This window comes from Plodia interpunctella, chromosome 3, assembly GCF_027563975.2.
Source record: "Plodia interpunctella isolate USDA-ARS_2022_Savannah chromosome 3, ilPloInte3.2, whole genome shotgun sequence".
NCBI classification, from domain to species: Eukaryota; Metazoa; Arthropoda; class Insecta; order Lepidoptera; family Pyralidae; genus Plodia; species Plodia interpunctella.
The window spans coordinates 3,160,084-3,185,238 of record NC_071296.1 but is presented as its reverse complement, the minus strand read 5'-3'; the positions used below and the strand labels follow the sequence as shown (position 1 = coordinate 3,185,238).

Here is a 25,155-nt window from a genome sequence, read left to right as displayed (position 1 = left end):
ACTAGAGCAGAGTGTTTAAACAACCAATAGGATTTCGTTATTCGTATTCTAATATATATTACATAATTCTATTGGTTGTGAAAACCTATCTCGCTGATATAGTGGACTACTGGCTCTGTAGAGAAAAATATAGACATGGTAAATATATTTTTCATTTCGCTCATACAAAAATATAAACAGGACAGAGCGCTAGTATATTTGTTTCACATCGCGTGCCCGGTTTTGCAACCTGCCGCAATTTATCTATGCAACAATATATCATGAATAGTTTTATCTCATGTATCTACGCTAAACCCTTGTCTATAATATTCTCTGTCTATAATCTAACACGAGCTACACTCCGATTCATCATCGACCGTATTATTTGTGATTGTCTCTGTGTCCGTCTGTTCTGATGGTTCTTGAGTTGTAGCGCGACGGCAGCCGGCAGCTCACTCTGGCCGGCGATCTTGTGTGTTTGCGTTGCGTTGCTCTCGTCTTAACGTGTTTTGTTTTGGATTTGCGTGTGTGAGTTTGACTACTGTTCGTTGATTGCATGTGTTTGGTTAACAATAATAATTATAGTCCCAAGAAGTTCGATTTATAGATAAAAAATAAGTGATTCTTGCTATAAAATAACCCTACTTTTTTTAACAAAATTTAAAATGGGAAATCTGAATTTGAATTTCTCTAAATTTAGCAATGAATTACTAAAATAATTTTCATTGTAACACTGAACGAGCGTAGACGTTCAGTCGAAATTTCCTCTCCTGATCACATACAACAAGTACGCATGTGAACAAGTGAGGAAATGATCGCCCCAGAGCACTACGCTCGAGCGAACCGTCGCCAAACAGCACAGCGGGACTCGCCAAGTGATCGACTATCACGCTTCAACTTTATTTATTTATTTATTAATATATATATTTCTCTTTCTGTCCGTCACCTGTCTTCTAACTCATTCATATCACGTAACCGCACGGTGCGCACGTAACAGCTTTTAAAACTCCGTCGCTAACCCCCGAAATTAACATCGACGGAGTGGAGTCATCGACTAACGAGCTTCCTCTGTCCGCGATCACGTTCGGGGGTCGTTCGGAGGGCTGTAGCGAGTCAGACGACGCAGGGCGGCGCCAGCGGCACAGCATCGCCGGCCAGATGAGCTACCTCAAGATGCTGGGGCTGGGCGCCCGCGGCAAGCTGTCCGGCGCCGCCGCCGCGCTCTTCAGCACCGCCGTCATCTCGGGCTCCAGCTCCGCGCCCAATCTCAGGGTCATGATACCGACGGCTACTGCTACCAATAGTAAGTTTCTTTTACTTTTTTATTGTTGTCTTATTGAGATAAGTCAATGATACAATATTGTTATAAAATTGTATTCGCTCGCCATTCGCGCCATAGCGCGTGTAGTGGTGATACATGTATTCAATTCGGCATTAATTTATTCAGATTACGAAGATCCATGCTATGTTCGTATATATTTAACTACGTAACTTTTAAGTGACGTAGCCCATTATAGAACACGCAATCTATATGGCATCATATAATGTGTGCCTACTCACTGCCACATTAGTGTGACATACACGATTTTTTCCTTGACAATCACACAGAAGATTTCTTCACAGTCATATCATATTTTGACGGCAAAAACAAGTATTTTATCTATATGCATATTTTTTATATTCATCCTAATTATATAACTTGTAACTTTACAGTAGCGGCGCTGGAAGGATTCGGCGGCGTGCCAGCCATTCGGCCTCTAGAGACACTACACAACGCATTGTCTTTGAGACAACTTGATGCCTTCCTAGAAAGGGTGACAGCTGCACCTGTACTACTGGGCTCTAACCAGCCAACGCCGGCCAGCAATAAGCAGCCTTCGCCTGCTAATAGTATGTATTGCAGACGATAGTGTATGATCAGTAGCGACCTTTGGTGGTGTCTGTAACGACAACAAGCAACCTTCGCCTGCTTAATTCAAATTCAGTTCAAATACAATTTATTTTATTTACTGTCCATTAAAAAAAACAAAACCAGCATATCATTCCATGTTGAAAAACAACCATAAAGCAATAAGCAACATTCAATTATTTTTAAACATTTGCTCGTTATAAAAAAAATTTAGCCATAAGCTATACGCTGATGTTTCAAACTTTAAAAATACGACAATAAAACTTTATAAATGAGGTATGTATGGCATAATATTATGGTAATGCTGCGATCTTTCGCGTATGCTAATAATAACTGCATATTGTCACGCCTGTTTTGCATGGGAATAGGCAGAGATTAAGGGATTTGCTATTGCCACTATACTGACAAATCTCATACTCTCCAGTGATTTAAACAAAAAAACGTGTAGGTGTGGGTTGGAGCGGGCCCTCCTCCCTGATGTCGTCGTCCGGGGAGCTCCCGAGCGGGCTCTCCTCGGCGGGTCCGTCTTCCCCCAACTCCAACTACGCCTCCAACTCGGAACATCTCAAGAACAACTCTGAAAGGTACCAGGAAACGATTTCATGTAATATCACAGGCACCTATTTAGGTTTTGGACGTAGATAAAGTTGTGTGACGTTTCACAAAAATGGTACCTTATGAAGTCTTTTATAAAGTAAGGTATTATGCGCATCATTACATAGTATTTTTAAAACAATGTCGCATCCCGCTGTTTCTCCCAATATATGTTTAAATCTTTAAAACTACGCAACGGATTTTGATGTGTTTTTTTTTAATAGATATAATGATTCAAGGTATGTTTTGGTGTATGATTTATTATGTTTTTACCTGAGCGGATGAGTAGAAATAATGAAGCCGCTAGTCTATAATATAAATGAGCTAATGTAACGTCTTTAGCGACTTCCTTCCATAAGGTGCTGTTTCTCGTGGAAAGTCACATATAAGTAACGAAACATTGATAGAAAACAGTGTGGTATATTCTGTGTATTGGAATAACTACCGTCAGAAGTAAAAATCCTTGAGTACATAAGTGAAATATAATAATAAAGACAGGAAGACTTGCACTCAGTTTTCTAGTAAACGTCATGTAGTGTAGGTTAGGCTAGATATATCTTTACGTATTTAGTCTTGTCGTTTTGAAATGTATTTTTATTGAAATATTGAATATATATATCTTTGCAGATTACAAATTAATTTATATAGAAATTGTGATTACTTAAATTGTTGTATGCAAATAAATATATAGTGTATATTTCAATAAAATTACAACAATATCGTTTACCTTTTCTTATTGCAATTACCTAATCAAACAGTATAGTTGATTTTTTATAGAAAGACTATAGATAATGAGAGACTTGTAGACTATAGAGCTATTTATTGCACCAAAAATATACAAAAAAAAATTACATACAGTATGACTCCACTCAATCAAGTCGACTGGATCGACAGCTCGCTTTAGATGTGTTTTTGCAACGATTTAGTATCGTGGTAAAAACCAATATTTTTCAAAAGTTACTCATTCAGCTCATTCTTTGGTTAGACAAGTTCCATCTGTTAATTTGTAGGGGGATGCATGAAAAATTTTAGATATCATTTTAAATCTATCAGGGGATATCCATATTGCTAATTATAAATATACATTGATGTTTTGCTTTCTTGATGATTTGATGTGTGACACAATGTGATCTTTGCTGATGCGCAGTATTTAGGACACATTGGTGACTAAACGAATTGAGTGTATATTTTGGAAAGTGCATGATTTTTAGTATCTCTGTAAAAAAAGTTACTAATATATTTTGTTATCATACATTGTATACCAAGTCAAATATAATTGTATTAACTATTTATTCGTAAGTTTATGCGCTATATCATTTCTACAATTAAGTTCATCTATCTCTTCATCATCTATTTGTTTCCCTTCATACAGTGACTAGGCCAATTTCTAATTAACCGCTTTTACACAATCGGTACAAAGTTCTGAAATGTAGGTACCTAAAATGAAATTCCTAACCTTTTCTCAACTCAGAACAAAACAAAAAGTACATGCAAAAAATGTTACTGTATTTAGCATCCTAATTTTAATTTTTGTGTCGGTTTTGCCCGCAAACGCTTAGTTACTAAATCCTAAACGGATTTTAGTAAAGTACGACCATATAATAAATATAATAAATCTTTATTTTAGATAACTAGTATTCATTTTGTGTCAAAAGATCATAAATAACTACAGTATTTACGCACTTTTTGTCTCTGGTTACTTCCTTTTTTATATAAAAAAAAAGATTGTGTAAGAGCGGCGAAGATAAGGGTGAGTCTCGCGGCAGTCGCGAGGTTGGTAAACAACGAAAATTGTGGATTCCAGTAGCAATTGGAGTAAAAATGCGCCGAAGCTCCCCCAGTGGGACGGCGAGGCGGCCACGTTGTGCGCCTACGAGTCGAGCCTGCACCCATTTTTGCCGCACTCCAATGTAGCAGGTATACAGCACTCAGTCTTATAGATGCGGTATAAGGGCTTCATAATAGCCACGAGTAATGCTAAGTCTAAATTGCGTTTGCTATCCTTTTTTTATTTGAATGTGATTTAGAATTAGCATTTTTATTCAAATACGGAATCCGCTTCTGTCAAACAGTGAGCCCATGGCGAATGGCGAAAAATGCTTCGCTATCTGTTTGACAAAAGTGTTGCACAGTATATTAAAAATACGACCGTAGCGGTAATTCAAGTATGCAAATCAGTATCGATAGTCGAAACTTTTAGCGCAATGAACCAATCATAGGTATGGCTTTATGATATGACGACACACGATCACACCACAATGCGATTGATTCGTTCCGTCTCACTGCGAAAAGTTTCAACAATCGATATTGAAAAACTCGCAATAGTTTTCTGATGGCGAAGTACGGGTTTGCATTTCACTTCTCACTATTGAATCGATATCGTAGTCATTCACATCAATCACATTGCGCTGTGGTTGTCGTTGTGTCGCAATGGTGCACTCTAATTGGTTAGCTGCTCCTCACTGCGAATCGACTCGATGATGAGATGTAAATAGCAAAGTCCCTCTACGCACCCTGGATCATTTGGTCAACGAAATACTAACACGGTATCCGAATCATACACAAACGTAACTGCTTGCCATATGTGCATGCTGCGCCGACATTATGAAGTGCTAGTCTTGCGTAAAGTCAACAACATATCATCGATGACTGTGCAGGATATGTTGTTGCTGCATTTTTAGATCTACAAGCATCTTTTGGCACTTGGATGACAGACTAGATTTGTGTAACATTGGTCGAATACCCGGAATTAGGTACTTTTTAATAATATTTGGTCCGGCGACCAAAATTGGAAACTTAAGTTTTTTAATAACGCAAAATTCTTAAATTAATAATGACATGAAAAAAATCTGGAATCGAGCGGGAATTGAATCCGCGTCTCTGTCTATCCGAGACAGTGCTCTTAACCACTGAGCTGTTGAGACCATGCCAGTTCGACCAAATTGATCCATCTCTCTTACGTCTTACGCCGATCGTACAGTTTTTTCATTAGAGAGTAATAATCAACAAACAACCTTACTGTTACACGTAACAAATTATGATTTTTTATAATAATCAAGCAAAATGTAATCTTTTTGTTCAACAGCAGCGACGACGCTCTTACCGGGCCAGATCAGTGTCCACTGTTCAATGTTTTCCACGCGCCAAGAGATCATTGTCGCATTACATACAGACGAATATTCTTGAGATATTTCCTACTGAAGAGCGTATCCTCCACTAGGAAATATCAAGATTTACTGCATTGAAATTTATGGGGTTTTAATAACATAATGCATGTTAGTTAATAATAGGATGAAATACTATAACATCCAATCGATTTATATAATAACAGTTAAATTATTTACTTCGGATTCGCATGTTGAGCATTGTATAAATAGTTGCCATCCGGGGCTTTGCTTTCGTGGGAATTCCGGGATAAAAGTAGCTTATGTGCTAAACGAGTAGAATAAAACCTATTCAAGGTTTATTTTTCATCAAAATCTGTCCAGTAGATTTTGTATGATGATATAACTATCTTCACTCACATCCACATCCTAACGTTCGCATTTATAATCTCAACAGAGCGTCGGAGCCCAGTGTCCACTTTTAAGTATATGTATGTACTATAGGATATGCATTTTGGAATTACTATTGGAACTCCCATCCCATGAGCTAAAGTTTAAAATTAAATTAAGTAAAACACATGAAGTATGGAATAAAATTGGTCAATGAATATGCCATTAGTACCTACCAACAACACATGTGTCACAGCTAAACAGGTATCTGTTAAATAAAGCATGCAGCCTGCTGAGTAAATATAAGACGTTTATTATTATCTATTCTGACTATAAATATATCATAGTCGTAAGTGAACGTTAAGTTGCCTAAGACATAGGCAACGAGTTGGCATAGCCAAATGTGAAACAACCATGGAATTAGTAAGTACTCCGTACATCTACTAATTCCATGGATACAACACATTATAGCTTCCCGGCCTATCTCATACAAAGCAGTGAGATAGGCGTTCTACAACCTTAGCGCTCTCGTTTCTCTTTCATTGAATGAGCAAAATGTAAAATATGACTATGTATTTGGTCATATTTTACGTAGTTTTCTCTGTCTACGTAATCCACTCCTGCGACAGGAGGAACAGAAAGGGATGCAGATATACAAAAGATAAGTAAGATATTCCTTTTTTAATTAAATACGTGAATTCCTTTCAGTTCCTCCTGCGATAAAGAGTTTTATTTCAATCGAATCATCGAAGTGTAGACTTATGTTGTCCCATCTAAAGTATTGTTGACTCGCTCGCAGATTCATCTATTAGCGGAGACGTGACGCCGGTGTCGCTGGCCTCCGAGCAGGAGGAGTTTAACAGCAACGAGGCCACCGCCGGCTCCATCACTGACCACGAAATATTGGTATGATAATTTTAGCCTGAGGGCTGAGAACGACAACTTCCATAAACCAGTTGGTACGATAACTGCAAATTTTTCGCTGTTTGCAAATATTTCAATATTAAGCCGGCGGATATTGATTTTATTTTTCCATTTCTAGTGACTGTGCAATTCGTTTTCGAATCTTATATAGCTCTGTCAGACTGGATTGAAAAGTCATTAAGATGACTCTTGCATTATTGAAAAATTATTACCTTATTTTCTTAGTTTGTGATTTTATTCAATGAAGGATGTATATTAATTTTATTACTACTACCATCTGGTGGCAGTTGTATACACACTAGTGAAAAGACCAACTGCAAACGAAGAGTTTAGTAATATAAAAAGAAAAATCCGAAATAAATATCTGCCTTTATTTCAGAGTGGAGGTGAAGATGACGAAGAAACACTATTAGCTGATGCCATCGCTACATCGTTGAGGTACATTAAGAACGACTTGAGTCCGCAGACCGCGGGTGCACCGCGAGATGGCGCCGTCGCTTCCACCAGCGGCGCCCTGGCCTCCCCCAACGGACCCTACTCGTCCACAAGCGGAGCCGCCGCCTCCACCAGCGGAGCCCTAGACTTCTACGGTCTCAACATCCAACAGACGAAGGAAACGTTCTACAAAGACATGCCATCCAGCAGCAAAAACTTCAACATAGACGACGTTAAGAACAAATGTTCCAAAGCTGATCCCTCGCAATACGCTTGCAACTTAGACTCGCTCAACCTACAGAGCAAAAGTAGCGCTAAATGTAAAAATAAGAAAAACGACACGTTAAACAATGGAAGTAGAAGATATAGCGATAGCAGCGCACAAAAATTTAATATTAACCCACAAGTTTCAGGCAGTAGATTCACGACCACTTTAGTTACCGAAGAGTCGTTGAAACCGAGCACGTCCAGTGAAAGTAAGTCTAACAATGTATCCGCGGACAAACCCACCATAAGGAAGGCTAATAATGTTACAGTCAAACCGGGCTTTGCGGTTCCTGAACAGTGATATTTTATGACGAAATATACACAATTTCAAATTGTTACGAGCATTTAGATAAATTTAAAATTTTATAAAGAGGCTATTTTATATTAATTGAATTGTGTAAAATAGCTTTGGATTAGATAATATTTTTTCGATTAATTTATGTGTAAAATCAATGGAATCAATGCTATTTGTTAATAAAATGTTAAACCCACATAATTTAAAACAATTGTTGATATTTCTAATCTTGTATAAAATTTTCAGATGTTGAACATCACCCCGAATCATCAAAGGCTAGTAATGAAATATTTGCTTATGTCAATGTTTCTCAATAACAAAATGTAGTCTTGGAGTAAGTTTAATACAAAAAGTTGTATATAAAATACATTATTTAGAAAATATTTGCACTTTTTATTATTATACTATTGTATCCCTGTGCAGGGTAGGGTCATCTAAGAGTATAGTCTTCCATTCAGTCATTCAATACCAGGATTTGACATCACCTTTTTTTCAATCGAAAAAGGCTTCTTCAATTCAAACATGTAAATTCGATACTCCCACATACAAATTGTTACAAAAACAAAGGATGTCGTCATCTAGGTGCATAGAACAACAAAAAACGATATCGGTGACACGCCGCGTGTGTCACACGCGTGACCCTAGGGCGTATTGCCGATCGATAGGCTACTATAGACATACTTTCGATAGTTTGAAAATAAAAGGAACTATTGATAAGAGTCGAATAATTTAGCCTCGTAGCTATCGACAGCATTTCCATGCATCTTGGCAACAAAACACGACTTTTACATGACCTTATTAGTCATTATTGTTAAAAACACTTGCTTTTCACCAAAAACAAGTCTTACAAAAAAGCAATCAATGAAACAAGTTGAAATGGTTTTTTACGGTTCAAACATGGTTCAAAGGTGAAAAAAGAGAAGAGAAGGAACTATTGTTCCTCTTATTGAGAAAATGTCAAAGAAAGGTTTGACCATTTTCGCATTGCGATTTCTACAGGGAAACCAAAATCCTAGAATCATGAAATTTTTGCAAAACGTAAGGGCTAACAACAGTAACTCGAGCGCAAGCCCAACTTGCTCTTGACCAGTTTTATGGATAACAATATTACTATACCAAAATATTCATAATAAAGAAAAAGCATACTTGGTTTTGTAACTTTCTGTCAATACCACATTTTGTAAAGTGAGATAGTGTGAAATCTTTTTTAGCTTAAACTTCCATAAGAATATCAGGGATAATGTGTTAAATGTAAACTTAAATAGGGTAAGCTTATGCCATAGTAAAAAAAAATAAAAAAAAGGTGGATTAAAACAAACATTTCAGCTACCTTTATAATTAAACCAATAATAACACATAAATTTAAAGCTCGTACATCATACAGTTAAATTTGATAAGCTAAGCTTAAACTTAAAACCTTAATGACCAGACGCATCACAATTCATAAAAGCTAAAATAAATTCATGAGGTCTTATTCTAATTTAGCCACTTTTGGTGCCAAATTGACCATCGAGAGCAATGTATTGAAGATTCCTCTGTTTTGGATACCAGGCCATAGCAGCACAACCACAGACAAAACATACAATAGGAAAATGTTGTTAATAGCAGAGGTGACCCAGGCCAGGGTGCACAGCATGCTGATGGAGATTATGTAGTACTGAAACAAAAAAATAACACCAAAGTATATCCAAATTAAGGACTAGTTTCTATATGGGAATTGGAATTTAAAAACCAGTTTAGTATTCTATTATTAAAAATTTAAGCTAAATCAGGGATAAATTTACCAAGAATCATTCTGAAGTCAACTGACTTGCATTAATATATTCTACAATGTCACAATTTTTTTTTAAAATAAATGTTACTGAATAATTACCATGCATGGGCCGGTTTCTCGTAGCGAATAAAAACTAGAAATTTGCTTCAATGTTTTATTGTAGCTGAGGACAATACTCCTGCAAATTTCTTCAAAAGTCTTCTCTTTCTGACCTGTCCAAGCACTTGGACCATATAGTGAGTTGGTTATCACTGGGATAATGAAGTCGACAAAGTTTAGTAAGAGGCCCAAAAGTGCAAATGTGGTAAGAGTATTCAGATCTAGGAGCCAAATAAGGAGATAGAAGAACGAGATAAAACCAACAATTGCACAAGGGTGCCATTGCTGTTCCCAGAGGATGATTGATTTCAGCGGCAATAAAGCCATGCGCCATCCTTCTAGAAGCCTCTTCAGTTTCTTAACCTGCTGTTCCTGTGGACACAACATTATCTACTGTAATGATGCGAAGTAGTAGATGAAGGTAGTGAAAGATTCAAATAATACCTACAAAGATAGAAGCAAAGAATGTCCACGTAATTTAATTTAGGATAACAATTTTACTGAAGTAATATTCAGTAACAATGTATAACGATTATAGAAAAGAAATGTGTTTAGCTAGAGAGTAGGCACTTAATTTTAAAGTGCCGTGCGTGATAAAAAAACATGATATTCATTTACAATTTTTATTTTGGGTGCATACCTACATTAAACTACGTACCTGCTCTTGAGAAATGTCTGCCATCGCAAAATACTGCTGTCTGAATGTAGGATACTAAATTTACAGTATTTTTTTCACATAAATTGTACTCCTAGTAATAAAAAGACAAAGAATGGACGCCACAAAACTGCACTAAACCGTTCGCTAAAACAACATTCAAAACAATGAAATTTATTAATACTAAATGTCAATGGTGACAGGGTGCGTGTGTACGATAAGATAATGACATCTACAGCAAAATTGTTGCCATTATATATATTATTCCTAAAATAGTATTGATCTCACATAGATTAGTATAATTTTGTTTATAGGGGAAGCACTTTGATGCGGGTTTTATAATAGATGATTCCTGAGGAAGGTTTACGCTAATACTCTTTATTATACTGTGGTTTAGGTGCATAATTATAGATATAATAGCATAATTATATGATAGTTTTCCCCGAGCGAAGCCAGGACGGTCTCCTAGTATTTCTGGAAATCGTATTACCAATCTTGCTACCAGTACCGGTGATCCTATTTTTGTTATAGCATTTTGCTGTTTTTGAGAGGGAAATTGTAAATTTTGCCAAATTTTCTTATGCGTCTTTAAATGTGTACTGAAAATAAGTGTATAGATTTCTCATAACTAGTCGTTCGCCGTGAACTTAGACCTCGCGAACACAATATTGTTTTACAAAATTGTGAATTTTTCAAAAACCACAACCGATTATGATGCCCTACGAACTTAAATATTTCATTGGCAGATCCTACATAGGTATCTTTTGAATTTCATCAAAATCAGACCAACGGTTCAAATGATATTGCAAACATACATACAAAAAAATTTTTTTTTACTCCAAGTAGAATGATAGACTTCGCTCGCTCGGTCAAATATCCATAGATACAATTACTTCATAAACCTACTTAGTACCTATTATATATATAATATGCTTAGTAAAACTGAGTCGGATTGAAAACCCAGGCGCGGGGCCCTTTCTAAGTCTATGTGAAACCCAAATCCAGAGAAGAAAATTCATTGTTTTATATAAAATAAACACATTTTTATTTGGATGTAAATAAGTCTATATTTACATGTCAGTCTTCTTACAATAGGTATAACACTTCTTACATTAAGTAAAATTTCCCAACCAAAAATTTTATATAAATTGTTCAAGATCAAAGCGTTTTATGGTTTTATGTTGTTGTTCCTAACAACAATTGATGCTTATTTTAGTCTGTTGTAATATCTCTTTCCAGGTTGTGCTGCTTTTTCATGCGTAAGAGTCTGAAAATAAATTAAACATTCGTTTTTGATGTTTTAACTAATATGTCCATATACAATAGGGGGAAATTAGGTGCTCAGTTTTATTGAATGGATATTTTTTATGTAACAAATCAACTGAAATTTTTGAAGGTTGTTACTCAGATTTCTACTTTAATTATCAAATTATGCTACTTATATAAAACATATTTTATGAACATGAAGAATTAAGTTATCTACCCAGAAGTTAATACTACCCTAGGGCCTTCACTGGGCCAGTTTTTGGAATATGCTTTTCTTACCCAAGACATTACAGGCTCAATCACCTTGATTCAGTCACCATCCCACAATCATTGTGAAAACGACATCAGGTAAAATAATTATCATTAGTAAGTAAATAAATTGTACCTTACATACAAAACACTAAAAAAGTACTTACAATAACACATCCTTCATCAGAGAAAACATAATGCCGTCCACATTTGGCACCATTCTCTGGTATTACTGACTCAGTCACCAATTCATTGTCACTTGTGATGACTGTTTTGCTCTAAAAAATATATAAATATTATTTGATACCTTGATACTAATTTAGTATTGCAGATATGAAAAGGCATTCTATTGGTAATTATAAAGCAAATGATAGGTGCCTATTAAAAACTCTGAAATAGGAGGATGTAAGTACACCACATAACTTGAAAAAAAAAAGATTATCCGATACACAGCCATAACAAGTCTACCTAAAGACTATTATTGACTATACCCACTTTGATTGTAGTATTAGGCATATGTTCTTCATATTCTTCTCCAAGCTTAAAGGAATGTTGCACATTTCGTAACAATGAAGTGTTCTTGATAGTCATTATATCTCCATCTAAAGTTATTTCCATTAAAGGTGATGACATTGACATCATTTTTCTTCCCATGTAAGGTACTCCTGAAATTTTAAAAAAAGTAAGTTAAAATTCTTACTCCCTTTACTCAGAAAACATCAATTTTGTACACTAAATACATTGAATAGTGAAGTTGAAAATATTTTCCTTGAGACAACCTTCACAAAAATGCCCTCATTTATAATTATATAAGAATATTTTTATAATAAAATGTACTGACAAAAGTATATTTCTAAATTTTACAAAACTGATCTAATTTCTCACAATAAAGTAGGTAAGCTCAAAAGAAGTACAAAAATATAATTATTTGTCTCTAGTCTTAGGTTTTTCAATAACACCAGATAAAAAAATGATTGGTCATGAATAAGGTTGATCTAATTTGTTATACTCACCAACGGCTGCAAAATAATCGTCAATATTTTCATTTTTATAGTGTTGATATTTTCCAGGTATGGATGGCATTATAAAATGTTTCAAAAAATGTAATAGGTAGTATCGTTAGCACTTTTTATAAAAGACTACCGTGCCCTGTTGGCGACTTTATCTGAAAGAAAATATGATAATTTTTTATATCAATCACGTATAATGATAATAATTAAAGATTTGGGGAGATAATTCTAAAGGTTTATCAAAAGTACGATGAAATTAAGGATAGATACATAGTACATAGTAATAATTCAAGTTTAGATACCTACCTAGGTACTTACATAAAAAGAAACGAATGAAGAGTAGTTTACCTATTTTATCTTTCTACACCAGTTCGTAACACAAATATTGTTGTTGTGAGAATATGAGTGATATTGAGAAGTTACCAACTCTTTCATCAAATCCCTAATCAATTAGATATGTTAAAATTATGTCTTTTGTCTCGTTGAAAACAAGGTAGACATAAGGGTAGGTACGTAGCGTAACATGCGTTGTCTTAATTATTTTCATAATTATTACATCGATAGCAAAATAGCATACCGCGCCAAGGCAGACACGTGGTAAGATTAGGAATTTCCAAGTTAATTCCCAATAATCATCCATCATCTTTTCTACTAATGCTCTGATCACCTTTGGCTCTGATAAATTATATTTTTTTAATACACCTTTCTCTTTTATTTTTAGATTCCTATATTTATGGGAAATAGTTTGAAGTTGGTATCCCAATATTTTTTTTATTAAAAGTCAAAGTGACATCTGTCACATGTCACGGTCTATGTCACAGATTATATAGGTATGAAGTGAAATGAATATCGATACGGATAGAATCGAATTATAATAGATGAAGTAAATAAAAAACTAAAGTAGATAAAAAAAATAGTCCGTTTTTTTTTAAAACCGGTTTGGATTCTGATTAGTGTAAAGCGCAAAAAGGTGATTACTAGCTATACGATAGTCTGGACTCTGGAAGTCCGAACAGGCCGTAGACAGAGAACATATTTATACATTGTATGTAATGACTTCGTCATATTTTCTTCTTACAAGAAAAATAAATTATATTTTAAATATATTTAAAGAAACGGTATTGTCCTTTGTCCCTAATCGTTTGCCCGGTTTTACAACGTTCAATCTGTCGCTTTGCATGAGATGGGCCCAGAAGTTGTACTTAAATGATGACGAAAGATCTCTCTCTATGTTTTGTGCTTCAAATAAATTATTTCTATCTTCTTTGGCTCGTCGCCTGTAGTTTTCTTTATCTGTATGTGACAAATTTTTGTTCAGTGTAAAACAATTTTTTTACGGTTCCGAGCTATATTGTTCCAAAGTATGGAAATAAGTAGTTCTTACGAAAATATTACTTTCAATGTCATTAATTATAATATCCATCTGTACTAATATTATAAATGCGAAAGTCAGTCACGCAGTGACTCACGCTTGAATGGTTAAACCCCATATATTCATTGACTATTTAGTTAAACTGCTTGGCCGATTTTGATGAAATTTGGAATATATATAGTTTTATCAACCGAGATCAAAAATAGACTACCTCAGGTAAAGATGTGGGCAACAATTGGCAATTAAGCTGGTAAATAATAAAACAACATGTAATTGGGGTGGCGAAGCGAGCGAGTAACATATCGATTTAAATCGATTGACTATAGTGTGTAATAGTGATGTACGGATCCGTTCTGAAATAAGATAGGATAATTATTTCAATGAAAATATTTTGAGAGGCAATTAATAGGTACATAGTAATGTGTAATGTAAGTCAATGTAAGGTATTTTAAATTAAATTTCGAAGACATTGTGCTTTTTATATAAACCAATCCATTTGTACATAATTATAAATATTTCAAGGAGAATATTTTATCCGAATTCTGAACAAACGGGTGTGTTTAATGGATGGAAGTGACATGTGTGAGCGAGATGTGAATTTAATGTTTTGAATTTTACAAAACCTGAGCTAAAACCGAACTGTATTCTTTATTTTTATAAACTAATATTTTAGGATTACGTGTAACAGTGCATAATTTTTTTTTAACATTATTGTAATATTTAAGCTCAGTTAAGATTTTGTAATCATAACAAGGGTTTGTTGATCGATAGCTTACGTGAATAATCCTTAGTAATTTTGTTGACCTCAATAAACTGTTTAAAATGGGAGATAAAGAAGATTATTTGACGTCCTATCGCGTGTTTTTTGAAAATTTTGCTGCTACTGTGAATCCTGAAGACCAGCTACCAGTTCACATCGCTGGATACACCATAACGGAATCAGAGTTGCCGGGCGAAGTCCTTTATTGGACAACTCAATATTTGACCGAAAAGTGAGTAAAAAATATTTATTTTTAATACTTCTAGGAATCTGATAAGAATGATAATAGGTATGCAAAATAAAAAACAAAATCACTAATTTATATCCTAATGCTAGGAACAAGCATAGTGCTGTATTTAGTAGACATCTGTAGGAAATAGACAGGTTCAAATTAACCTTATTCAGAGACAAATAATTGATTGTTATCTGAAACTTATTTGAAAATGAAACAGTCTGTGAATCACCCGTATGCAAAATTTAAAAAAGTTTGGTTGAGTAGATAAGAGTGAAGAGGTACCAAACAAACTTGCTTTAGTATTTATAATATTAGTTAGCAATAACTAATGGGAAGTGTTGTATATAAATATATATAAAATGCAAACTAAAGTGAAAATAGTCACAGGCGTAATTGTGACCACTTTGTTTCTATATTTTTATTGCATTGTCTATAACTGGATTCTAAACCGCAACCTTATTAGGATAAGGAACCTGAACCTACCTCCCAGAGGCCTCAAATCATGAAATTAGGCAATAAGGGCTTGCAATAAATGTGAAGGAAGAAATTGGAAAATCCTAAATATGCAAATACACCATCATCCCCCTACACTTTATGTGGGGTTGGTCAGCAATTCAGTCTCCTCCACTTCTCCCTGTAAGATGTTAACAGATCTGTTATGTTCCTCTTAAATACACAACAAAAAAAAACTGTATTTAACTCTTGCTGTTATTTATACATTCTGGAGAGGGGGGATGACGCAAAGGCAGACATAATACCAAATAAAATGGAATTTCCCCATAAGGTTGGCATAGCAACTGAAGCCTTGACAAAAAATAGATTAAAAAAAAAAGAAACTCTTGCTTTGTAATGAAGACTTACACTATGACCAGTTTATTATAACTAAGGCATAATTACTACTCTTGAACTTTGGGTATGTCTAACAAAATTTTTTTAAGTGCTACCTTTTTTGGACATGCTGTGCAATTTTTGTGGTATTGAGTGAGTATGGCAGGGGTGGTTCTCATGCTTATTCAAGAACAGCCTACCTACTCTGCAACATTCCTTCACTGCAGTACTTAGTTATAATATTATTTTTAGTTCAAAAAATATTATGATCTTATTTATTATAATAAAAATACATTGAATTAATTAATAAGTTATACATTGAATTAAGAAGTTGAAGAAGAATAATAAATGTATTATTATAATATTAAAGAATTTCAATGAAGTTCTCATATTTGAATGATTAGTTGGCTAATAAAGTAACTCTAACAACTTCATCAACACAGATCAAATTTATTGACTTGAGGTGATGAAGTTGGTAGAGAAACCTCTCATATGTGGTTTACAATTTGAATTTGTTCAATCAATGATATGCATGACCATATCAAATCTCAGATTTCAGAGTTTTAACTAGTCGGAGCCTGGCTGTAAACAGATGGATTTGTAGATATAGCAAAATTATCTCTTCTGGAATCCTAAAAAAAGTTTGGTGGATTATTTACAGGTTACTCATTAGTAAAAGCCCTTCAAACTAAATTAGATCTTAAGTAAAACGACATAACGCTCTCTATACTCTGACTGAGCGTCAAGTCACGTTCATATAAAATTTAAACGCAACGGTCGCCGAAGCAGTTTTAATAGATAAACGAAATTAGCGTCGGGCGCCAAATAACGTTCAACAAACTTACTGGCAAGGGTCAAGGTTGTGTACAGGTTAGGTTGCTAGACCAGAAAATACATAGTGTACTGATGTAGTGTATATACCTATTTGGAGTTTATGTATTAATAGACATGGTTCTTTTGACATAGGTACCAATATTTTAGATTTATTTCATACTGCTACTTCACCTGCGTGTTACCCTCTTTCGCTTGATGCCTATGTAAACCACAGATTACGCGATAGTTCGTAGTACGCATCGCTTAGCCTGTCGCGAAAACCTTCGTGATAAGTAAAGTATCTATGCGCTCGTACGGTACGTTTTTGACGCATATCGTTAGTCTGAACTTGTAAAGGCCATCATAATGCGCTGATACCTGGTTGTATTATCCTTGACTGATACCTACCTACAAAAAGTTTCATGACTTGCATGCAGTTGGGAGAGTAGCGTTTGACGATAATATAATGTGTGTGTGCACTTGTGCAGTACCTACCTAGGTCCCTACTTTATTCTACCTAGATTTATTAGTTTTCTATTCTCACAATATTTTGTGACTAAAGCCATTCAATGCTCGTAGGTAATATAGTGAAATAGAACCTAAAGTGGGTAATAAACTTATTATAATGTTTTTTATTTATTGCCAAATGTTTTCCGAACATTAAATGTTTGTTTAACCAATAAGGACATCGACCTTTACCAAACTTTCCCAAGATTGGCTTTTGTTCAAAGCTATAAATATTTGTCCAACTGTTTAAATTCTTGCGCAAAAGTGCATAATGACATCAATTTAAATATGACAGTAGATACGAGTAGCTACATATTCCTGTCTCGTGTCTATTACATTCGAAGTCTTGACATCGATCAATTTTCTGCAGAATAAATTAAGAAATTTTTGAGTTCGGTGTTTGTGACGTTCCATGAGTGAAGGTTTCCTTTACTCATTGAATTCATGGTCTTATACCTATTTAGTCCCTTCATAGGTAGTAAGTGGATAGATTCTCCGGTGGACGGATTAGCAACTGGGACATAGTATAGTTTTGTAATCTGCCACTCATAAATTAATCCGATCAAAAATAAAAACACGTAAAAAAGAAGCTTCCATATATACCAGGAACGTCACATTTAGGCTAGTAACTCTATATTTACACAACAAATTCCTTCATTTATGAAAACTCGTTCTCCTACCTAGGTATGTTTGCATGGTCGGACATGGGATCATTGGGGCTTTCGATTTCTTAAACATATCAGTGTAACGAATCAATTACTCTTATTAGGTTTCTTGCTTAGCTGTGGTCCATGGATTGCGTATTGGTGTCCATGCACTACGTACCTATGATTGTTTGTTACTCTAAAATGAGAACAGATACAGTATGTTCATACCGGCCTATAGTCTCATTGGTCATTAAAACTATTTACTTGTCCGTTTTTTACTGCTTATTACGTATTTATTGCACAACTGTCCTTGACAAGGATAAATATAGAAGGTGTATTATACACCAATATCATTATTAGTCATTGCGTGACGCGCAAACTTGTCTAAGTATAGTAGGTACTTTGCTGTGACGCGAAAACCGCAAGATCCTCCCGCGGGTTTATCGTGGAAAACTACGCATAATTCAAACATGACAGACGATGAAGAGACGATTCTACGTCCATTCCCACAAAATATTGCTAGTACAGAATAACGCCTATAGATTTATTTTGCGCAAAATGCAAATGGAAACTCCAAAACATTCACTAAGCAATCATATCAATTTCGGCCTTAACTTCTAATAAAATGTATTGTTCCGCCCTACACACGTGTTCATTTTTAAATACATTTTCTTAGTTCTTGAAATACTTGAAAACATTTTGGATGTAAACAATGAGTGTTTAAACAGATACATACGGATATATTACGCCTTTATACCTAACGGGGTAGACAGAGCCAAGAGTTGCGAAACTCGAAGGCGTGGCCTTCGAGTATAACTACCTATATAACTGTACTGTAAAAAAAAATATTCAGCCAAAACAGTGGTTAAAATTTGCAGATGTTACCTACGTTACAAATCTAGAGGTATTATGACTACCTGTAACAGTCCATCCGCGAACAAGACGTCATCGGTCTGTATCTCGCAGACAGCTTGTCACTGGAGTGGTAGGTATAGGTACACTATACAAACGGTAATTTGTAATAACATCAATTAGGTTATACATTGGCAAACAGAGATATTAAAGATATCCTAAAATTGATTTCCCAAACTAGAAATAATCTGATATCATGGGAAATCAAAGGAAAATTCAAAAGTGACAAAAGGATAAAAGGACTTATGTCTGGTATGTATAGTAATTGAAATTAACATGCGCACGGTGGTGTACGTTATCTTTCTAAGTTCACATTATTTTTGTAATAGGTAATATAGGTATCCGTTTATAATTCTTTCTAGCTATTAACTTTCCTTTCACTGCTACTAATGTTTCATTTCTTTACTGCCTTGTTCTTATTATTTCCGTCGTTCGCCACTATAATTGTAATTGCACTAATTGAGTACGTGTGCAGTAGTTGGCTGGCAATGTATTTTTTGCTACTACAATTAATTTATTGAAGTGTTTTTTAAAACGTAAACTTAACAATGTATACGTGCAAAGATAATGTTCGACTCCGCGACTCTGTTTTCTTCTTAATTAAGAGCTCTAGTGTCTTAGTTCTTATCAGTGGAATTTGCTTTCAGTTCTCTGCTTCACGATACTACGACAAGACACTTGCCTTCTCTTTCAGGTCCCTTACGTAACTTTTGCTCGGTCTTCCTAGACCTCATATTCCCTGCACTTTTAGAGAACTAAAACATTTTTAGTGAATAATATAAATATAATTATAGATGTATTATAATGCAACATCAGGTCTTCTTCATGATAGTAACATTTAATTGTTCTTGTCGGTGGAGTGACTTCCAGCGACACAGATTTTGCCTTCTTTTTTTGGTATATACAAGAAACCCTTCCTGGCTTTCCTCTTCCTCTTCTAGCTTCTATTTTCAGTTCAATCAAGTTCTAAATAAAATCGAATCAAAAATCTTTCAAGTTAGCAGTAACATAATTATATGAAATTTTAACGTGGATATATAATAATATCATATAATATCTATACGGTGGATATGTTGTTGTTGTGTGACCTCTCGACGGGAAGTTATTTGAGAAATTCGATTAATCCCGATATTGGCAGATGGCTTGCACACTTGTGGTCGTTGCACCTGCCAGGGACAACTTATAGTTACATCATAATTCATGTAAACATTTTGACGAAGTTTTTTTGCGGATTTTACTGTTATATATTTTGACGAAGTTTGTGGCGGATACTATTCTGTATACGTTTTGACGAAGCATTTAGCAACTAATTATGTAATCGTTTATACACATCATAATTATACATAAAAACAACATACAAATAAGTTTAAAATCTTTTAAGTATCATTAAATTAAATTTGAATAATAATAAAATCGAGAGAGTATTTTATTGTTATTGTCATTCACAAATCGTTATCTTTAAACTGCATGGAGTATGCCACATAGAGTAGGTAAATAAATAGGACTTTACAAGTTGATTACAATTATTATGGTAGACCTACCTGCGGCCTTGCCCGCGTGAATTTCCCATGGGAATCTGCATTTTCCCGGAACGAAAAGTAGCCTTGTCCTTCTCCGTACTCTTAACTATATTTAAGTGAAATTTCAAGAAGACTTTTGGATTTGAGTTGAGGTAGATAAGCGTGAAGAGGCAACAAATAAAAGTTACTTTCGCATTGATACTATTAGTTGGGATTTACAGTTTTTATCTGACCCTTTTGAGAATTAAATGAGTAATTATGAATCATGCTGGTTCAGCTGGTTAATAGCTTAATCAGTAGGTGTGTCTATGAATGTGGTGTGTCCAAACATTCACAACATAGGAAATTGTATACGTTCACTTATCTAATCGCTTTCGAGTTAACTAGGCTGGAAAGATTTTATTCGCTCGCCTATTGCTGACAGCCACAGTCGTAATAAATTGGCAAAATGTGTCATTGTTGGATTTTTAGATTATCTCTACGCGGGGCTACGATTAATTGTCCCATGTATTTGTTTAACTTTATTACATAAACATGTAAAGACGGACTTGAAACCTAGGCTTTTTCTACCAGCTAACGTAAAGTGATGTAGAGCAAGATCGTACGTAGGTACGTATTAGCAGTACTGTACTGTCAGGATAACTATTATTTCTTTTTGGATTGTAATGCTTGTGGTCTACATTTCCGCAAGGCTTCCTTAGACTCTGAATTATACATATTTATATAGCGTTTATGTGCGTGAATTTCCATTGAAAGGGAAAGTCCGTATAGTCTCACTCTGTAATCATCGAGTGTGACATCAAATAGCAATAATTTTAATAATGACGCTCGTGTACACAATGCTTTATAACGCGATATCGAGGATCAGTGTATCAGTCATATCAAATATGAATCAGATTCAGATAACTCACGATTGCGAGTTTGCACTCAAGGAGTAGAATGAACATGGAACAACTTCTAAATTGCCTTAATTTGAAATAGTAGTTCCATTTAGCCCAAGTCTGTATGAGAGCGTAAATTGTGTGTTACGATGTCGATGACCACACGTCGTTACGTAATAAAAAGTACATCGATGCTGCACCTGCGCGCTGCAACTTTAACTGCGTGACGAAGTTTGTTTTTAGTATGGTTTTTGTTTGTTTACAAATTTTCTTGTGCGTCTCGCGAAGAACAGTCAATACCTGCATTCTTCATTGGCAGCCGTAGCCGTATTGCAGTTAGATAAAGCAATAATACATATATGTATTTGTTTTAGTTCACCACGCAGTGGTTCAGTGACCTTTGCCTTTGCTGCAGGTCAATAAATTAACACAGCTGTTGTTCTATTAGGATACGTATTATCTTAAAGTTGTATAATATTTTACTGCTCATATTTCTGTATAAGTACCTACACAGGGTTTCTAATGCGTTTGACGTGCTTCAGGTGTAGAAGAATATCAACATTGTGTAGAACACGTGCGCTTTGGGAGTATAAAAATAACTGCCGTATGCGTGAATATAATTTTGTGGTGTTATAATGTTCAAATTTTGTATGTGCATATTTGAATATTTACACCTTGTAAAACTTGGCACTGGCAAAAAGCATGAGCTCATCTATGCATTTGTTCTCACAAATAGTGAAAGAGATTTCTTGGCCAATTCTGAGTAGGTATCTATTGCGGAGGTCTGTGGGTTGAGGTTGTGGGACGCCCTCGAAAGTCGCGAAATTAGCACGTATGTACATGCGCATGCGCGTGGGCAGGCGCGGATGCTGCGTTGATACTACCGACTACTCGGTAAAGTGAACGTACTCTCAGATGTTAGTGAATATTTATTTCTGAAAACTCATAAGAGTTTATCTTGAGTTTTCAGAAATACTTATATCTAAATATTAGCGTATAGGTACAACTATTTGCCTGTGAACCAAACCTTGGTTATCCGGATGGCAGACAGCCGTGGTGACGCTACAGACATCGTCAATTTGCTGGACTCTGGACTCTGGAATTTTGAGAACTCAAAAAACATTTCAGATACGTACCTACCTAGGTGTTGAATGCAACTACGATACTTACAAAAGTTGATTTGTAAATTCATCTGAGGATATTTGATGATACGTCTAATGGTGGTACATATCTGGATTTTTTTAAAATTAATTAATTCCCTTTCGAATGTTCTTCATTATGAGCCCAGTTTGGCAGAATGTCTAAACTGTCTGTCTGTCTTAGCTACCTGCTTAGTTATTTACCGTGCATTCCAAAACACAAAGTCATCTTATGTGACCATACAGATTTTGTTCATATGCGCCAAACTATCAAATCATCATCTACCTACCTATCAAGCATACCTTTTGCATCAAATGTAACCCTAACCCTTGCTACTAACTTAAATTAATTATATATATGTATTAAAGCCATGGCATGGAAACTGACTACAGCGTTGTGTAACTAATTTATAAATCTACCTAAGTACTATTAAAAAACCATTCACAAATACACGGCTGTACCGCGTTCGATCGTACTTTGACAGATAGTGCACACTACACTGCAACAGTTTTCCGTCCCTTCTGGATCACTGACCTTTTTATGTATTGTTCAGACAGACGTACACGTCCGCATTTTATTTTATAACTACGGCTTCGAGGCAGGGGTAAACACGCCGAGAAGATAGCGAACGCTTGTGGTTTGTTTACAATTATACATTCTAGTAGAACTTTAGATTGTGATAGTTAGTAGGTTACTATCTGTTAGTTCAGCACAGCAGGCATGCTAGATGATATCTTGATTGTGATAGCCATTAGTCTTAAACTTTATAAAACTATAAGCTTTTTACAAATTGTGTTAGTGCCAGGTTTTTGGTAAGAAATTGGGGAAATACCTGGCTTCTTGTATTGTATAGGAAAGTAGAATATATAGATTACAGAGATAAAGATTACAAAAAAAACAATAATACCTATGTTTATGTCTAAAAAAGGCATTAACTTTTAGGTAGTGTTGTTTTGAATTTGGTCTTCGAATTTATTTAGTGGATTTTCCCACTCAGTAATTTATCTGTAGTACAATAATTAATTTATTGTATATTTTCGTAAAAACTAAATGCGTACATTCTATATTTATCTTATCACGACACCTGTACGGAAACCCGTCTTTATTCAATATTTACTACCATCACAACAATGTATTATTTCTGGCTGTCGCGGATGAAACTTGTCTCGCGAGTTGAAGTCACATGGCAAATGTGGCGCTCCCAGTAGCGTAGCTAGTAACCATAACCATAGGCCCTGGTGTAATAAAACATCTGGGGGCCCATCTCAACTCTTTTTTTCTCTGTAAAGATAAAAATAGGGCCCGATAAGACGCCAGACCATGATGTACGACACCGTCTAGCAGTGGTCTAGTCTAGGCCGTCGGTAGCTCAATGAACATATTATATGGTATATACGACACGCACGGAAGGATGGAGTGGTCTTATTCTAGGGCGGAAACACATGCCACTAATATTTATCATTATCATATCATTGTTCGATGACTAATACAATTTGTCTTGTAATTCCAGACAATGTCCGCCGACACTGATGACGCCGCTGCGGCGGATCATACTCGACGAGGTGCAAGTCGCATCGAAGAAGCAACCCAATGACTTTGGGTACAAACCTGACGAATCAGGTTGGTATATTTTCTCACGAAAACCCCAACCGGGTTCTGAAAGCAGTGATTTTTTCAATTTTCACAGAAGTTATTTCTGTAATCAAAGGCCATTTTATGTTGTGATTGCTAAGACATAAGGCTAAGCTCACTTCGGAATTCTGGATATCTCTATCTATCTAGATTATAATATCCTATCTATCTGTAATTTACAGGAAGTTTTTCACATTCCAATTCCAGATATTTGTACTACATATACAAACAAACCAGTAAACTCCTCTGCTTTACTCTATTAGTATAGTATAGACAACTTCATTCTAGATCATTTCAAAATTCATTTATATGCTTTTTACACTAGATAAGTGTTTAAGATCTATTTTTTTTATTAAAACTTGTTTGATGTCAATAAAAGGTTTATAGATAAAAGCCTAGCCTTAACTGATAAGTTCAAATGAGTGCGTTAATAACAATATATTTCTTTTTAATTCTCGGTTGTCATCCACTTTTGTATTAATTTTCCATGTCATTAAATGTCGATGCCATTTAATGACATGGAAATTATTGATATGATTGATGACCATACAAATAATTGATATGATTACGATTCAATCCCAGTGACTGCGTTCTATATTTTTGCACGACTTGTCACAGATTATTTTCGCCTTGTAGTGTGTCAACATTTACATTACAATCGATCTACTTTAATTTATTATTAACCATTGGCAGGCCCCAACTGCAATGTTAGTTGCTAGCCCAAACAAATTGCGCAATTCACTATGTATGTAGTCGTGAGTGTGAGAATGCAAAACTATAGCACAACTATACTAAAGCTATTGTTTGTCCATGATAGGATCGCGATAATGATATCACTTCATATCTCGACTGTATGCAAACTGTGGCGTCATCGGCCATGCTATGGCCGCCTCGCTTGACCATCCAATCGTTAAATCGATTTGCGAAGTCCAGGAACATACGCAACATTTTGCTTCTG

At 35.2% G+C, this 25,155-nt stretch overlaps 4 protein-coding genes across 25 annotated transcripts in view; 2 read left to right on the top strand and 2 right to left on the bottom strand.

Annotated features, from left to right (window-relative positions):
* Positions 1-8,280, top strand: part of l(1)G0196 (lethal (1) G0196) — a 29,412-nt gene extending 21,132 nt beyond the window's left edge. For 11 of the 19 annotated variants that reach the window (XM_053769959.2, XM_053769974.2, XM_053769964.2 and 8 more), the window contains 6 exons: positions 977-1,282; positions 1,693-1,869; positions 2,337-2,472; positions 4,287-4,399; positions 6,776-6,882; positions 7,280-8,280. In XM_053769959.2, the coding sequence (XP_053625934.1) occupies positions 977-1,282; positions 1,693-1,869; positions 2,337-2,472; positions 4,287-4,399; positions 6,776-6,882; positions 7,280-7,903 (1,463 nt within the window). In that variant the 3' untranslated portion in view covers positions 7,904-8,280. The remainder of the gene's footprint in view (positions 1-976; positions 1,283-1,692; positions 1,870-2,336; positions 2,473-4,286; positions 4,400-6,775; positions 6,883-7,279) is intronic. The other 8 variants (XM_053769968.2, XM_053769972.2, XM_053769971.2 and 5 more) reach the window with 6 other exon arrangements.
* A 925-nt stretch (positions 8,281-9,205) lies between these two features.
* Arl6IP1 (ADP-ribosylation factor-like 6 interacting protein 1) lies at positions 9,206-10,632 on the bottom strand. The gene is made up of 3 exons (XM_053769978.2): positions 10,429-10,632; positions 9,771-10,142; positions 9,206-9,554 (listed from the first exon to the last, which is right to left on the bottom strand). The coding sequence occupies exons 1-3, from the start codon at positions 10,450-10,452 to the stop codon at positions 9,369-9,371; spliced, it is 582 nt and encodes a 193-aa protein (XP_053625953.1). The 5' UTR covers positions 10,453-10,632; the 3' UTR covers positions 9,206-9,368.
* Positions 10,633-11,462: 830 nt separating this feature from the next.
* On the bottom strand, positions 11,463-13,440 carry LOC128683487 (fatty acid-binding protein-like). 3 transcript variants are annotated; one of them, XM_053769176.2, is made up of 5 exons: positions 13,299-13,440; positions 12,954-13,105; positions 12,436-12,605; positions 12,108-12,218; positions 11,463-11,692 (listed from the first exon to the last, which is right to left on the bottom strand). In XM_053769176.2, exons 2-5 carry the CDS (start codon positions 13,021-13,023, stop codon positions 11,633-11,635), a joined length of 411 nt encoding a protein of 136 aa, XP_053625151.1. In that variant the 5' UTR covers positions 13,024-13,105; positions 13,299-13,440; the 3' UTR covers positions 11,463-11,632. The 3 variants fall into 3 exon arrangements, with proteins under 3 accessions (XP_053625151.1, XP_053625153.1, XP_053625152.1); XM_053769178.2 differs by having other exon boundaries at positions 13,269-13,415; XM_053769177.2 differs by having other exon boundaries at positions 13,257-13,388.
* Positions 13,441-14,801: 1,361 nt separating this feature from the next.
* LOC128682622 (uncharacterized) overlaps positions 14,802-25,155 on the top strand; it is a 71,326-nt gene continuing 60,972 nt past the window's right edge. For both annotated transcript variants that reach the window (XM_053767491.2, XM_053767483.2), the window contains exons 1-2: positions 14,802-15,314; positions 24,076-24,185. In XM_053767491.2, the coding sequence (XP_053623466.1) occupies positions 15,145-15,314; positions 24,076-24,185 (280 nt within the window). In that variant the 5' untranslated portion in view covers positions 14,802-15,144. The remainder of the gene's footprint in view (positions 15,315-24,075; positions 24,186-25,155) is intronic.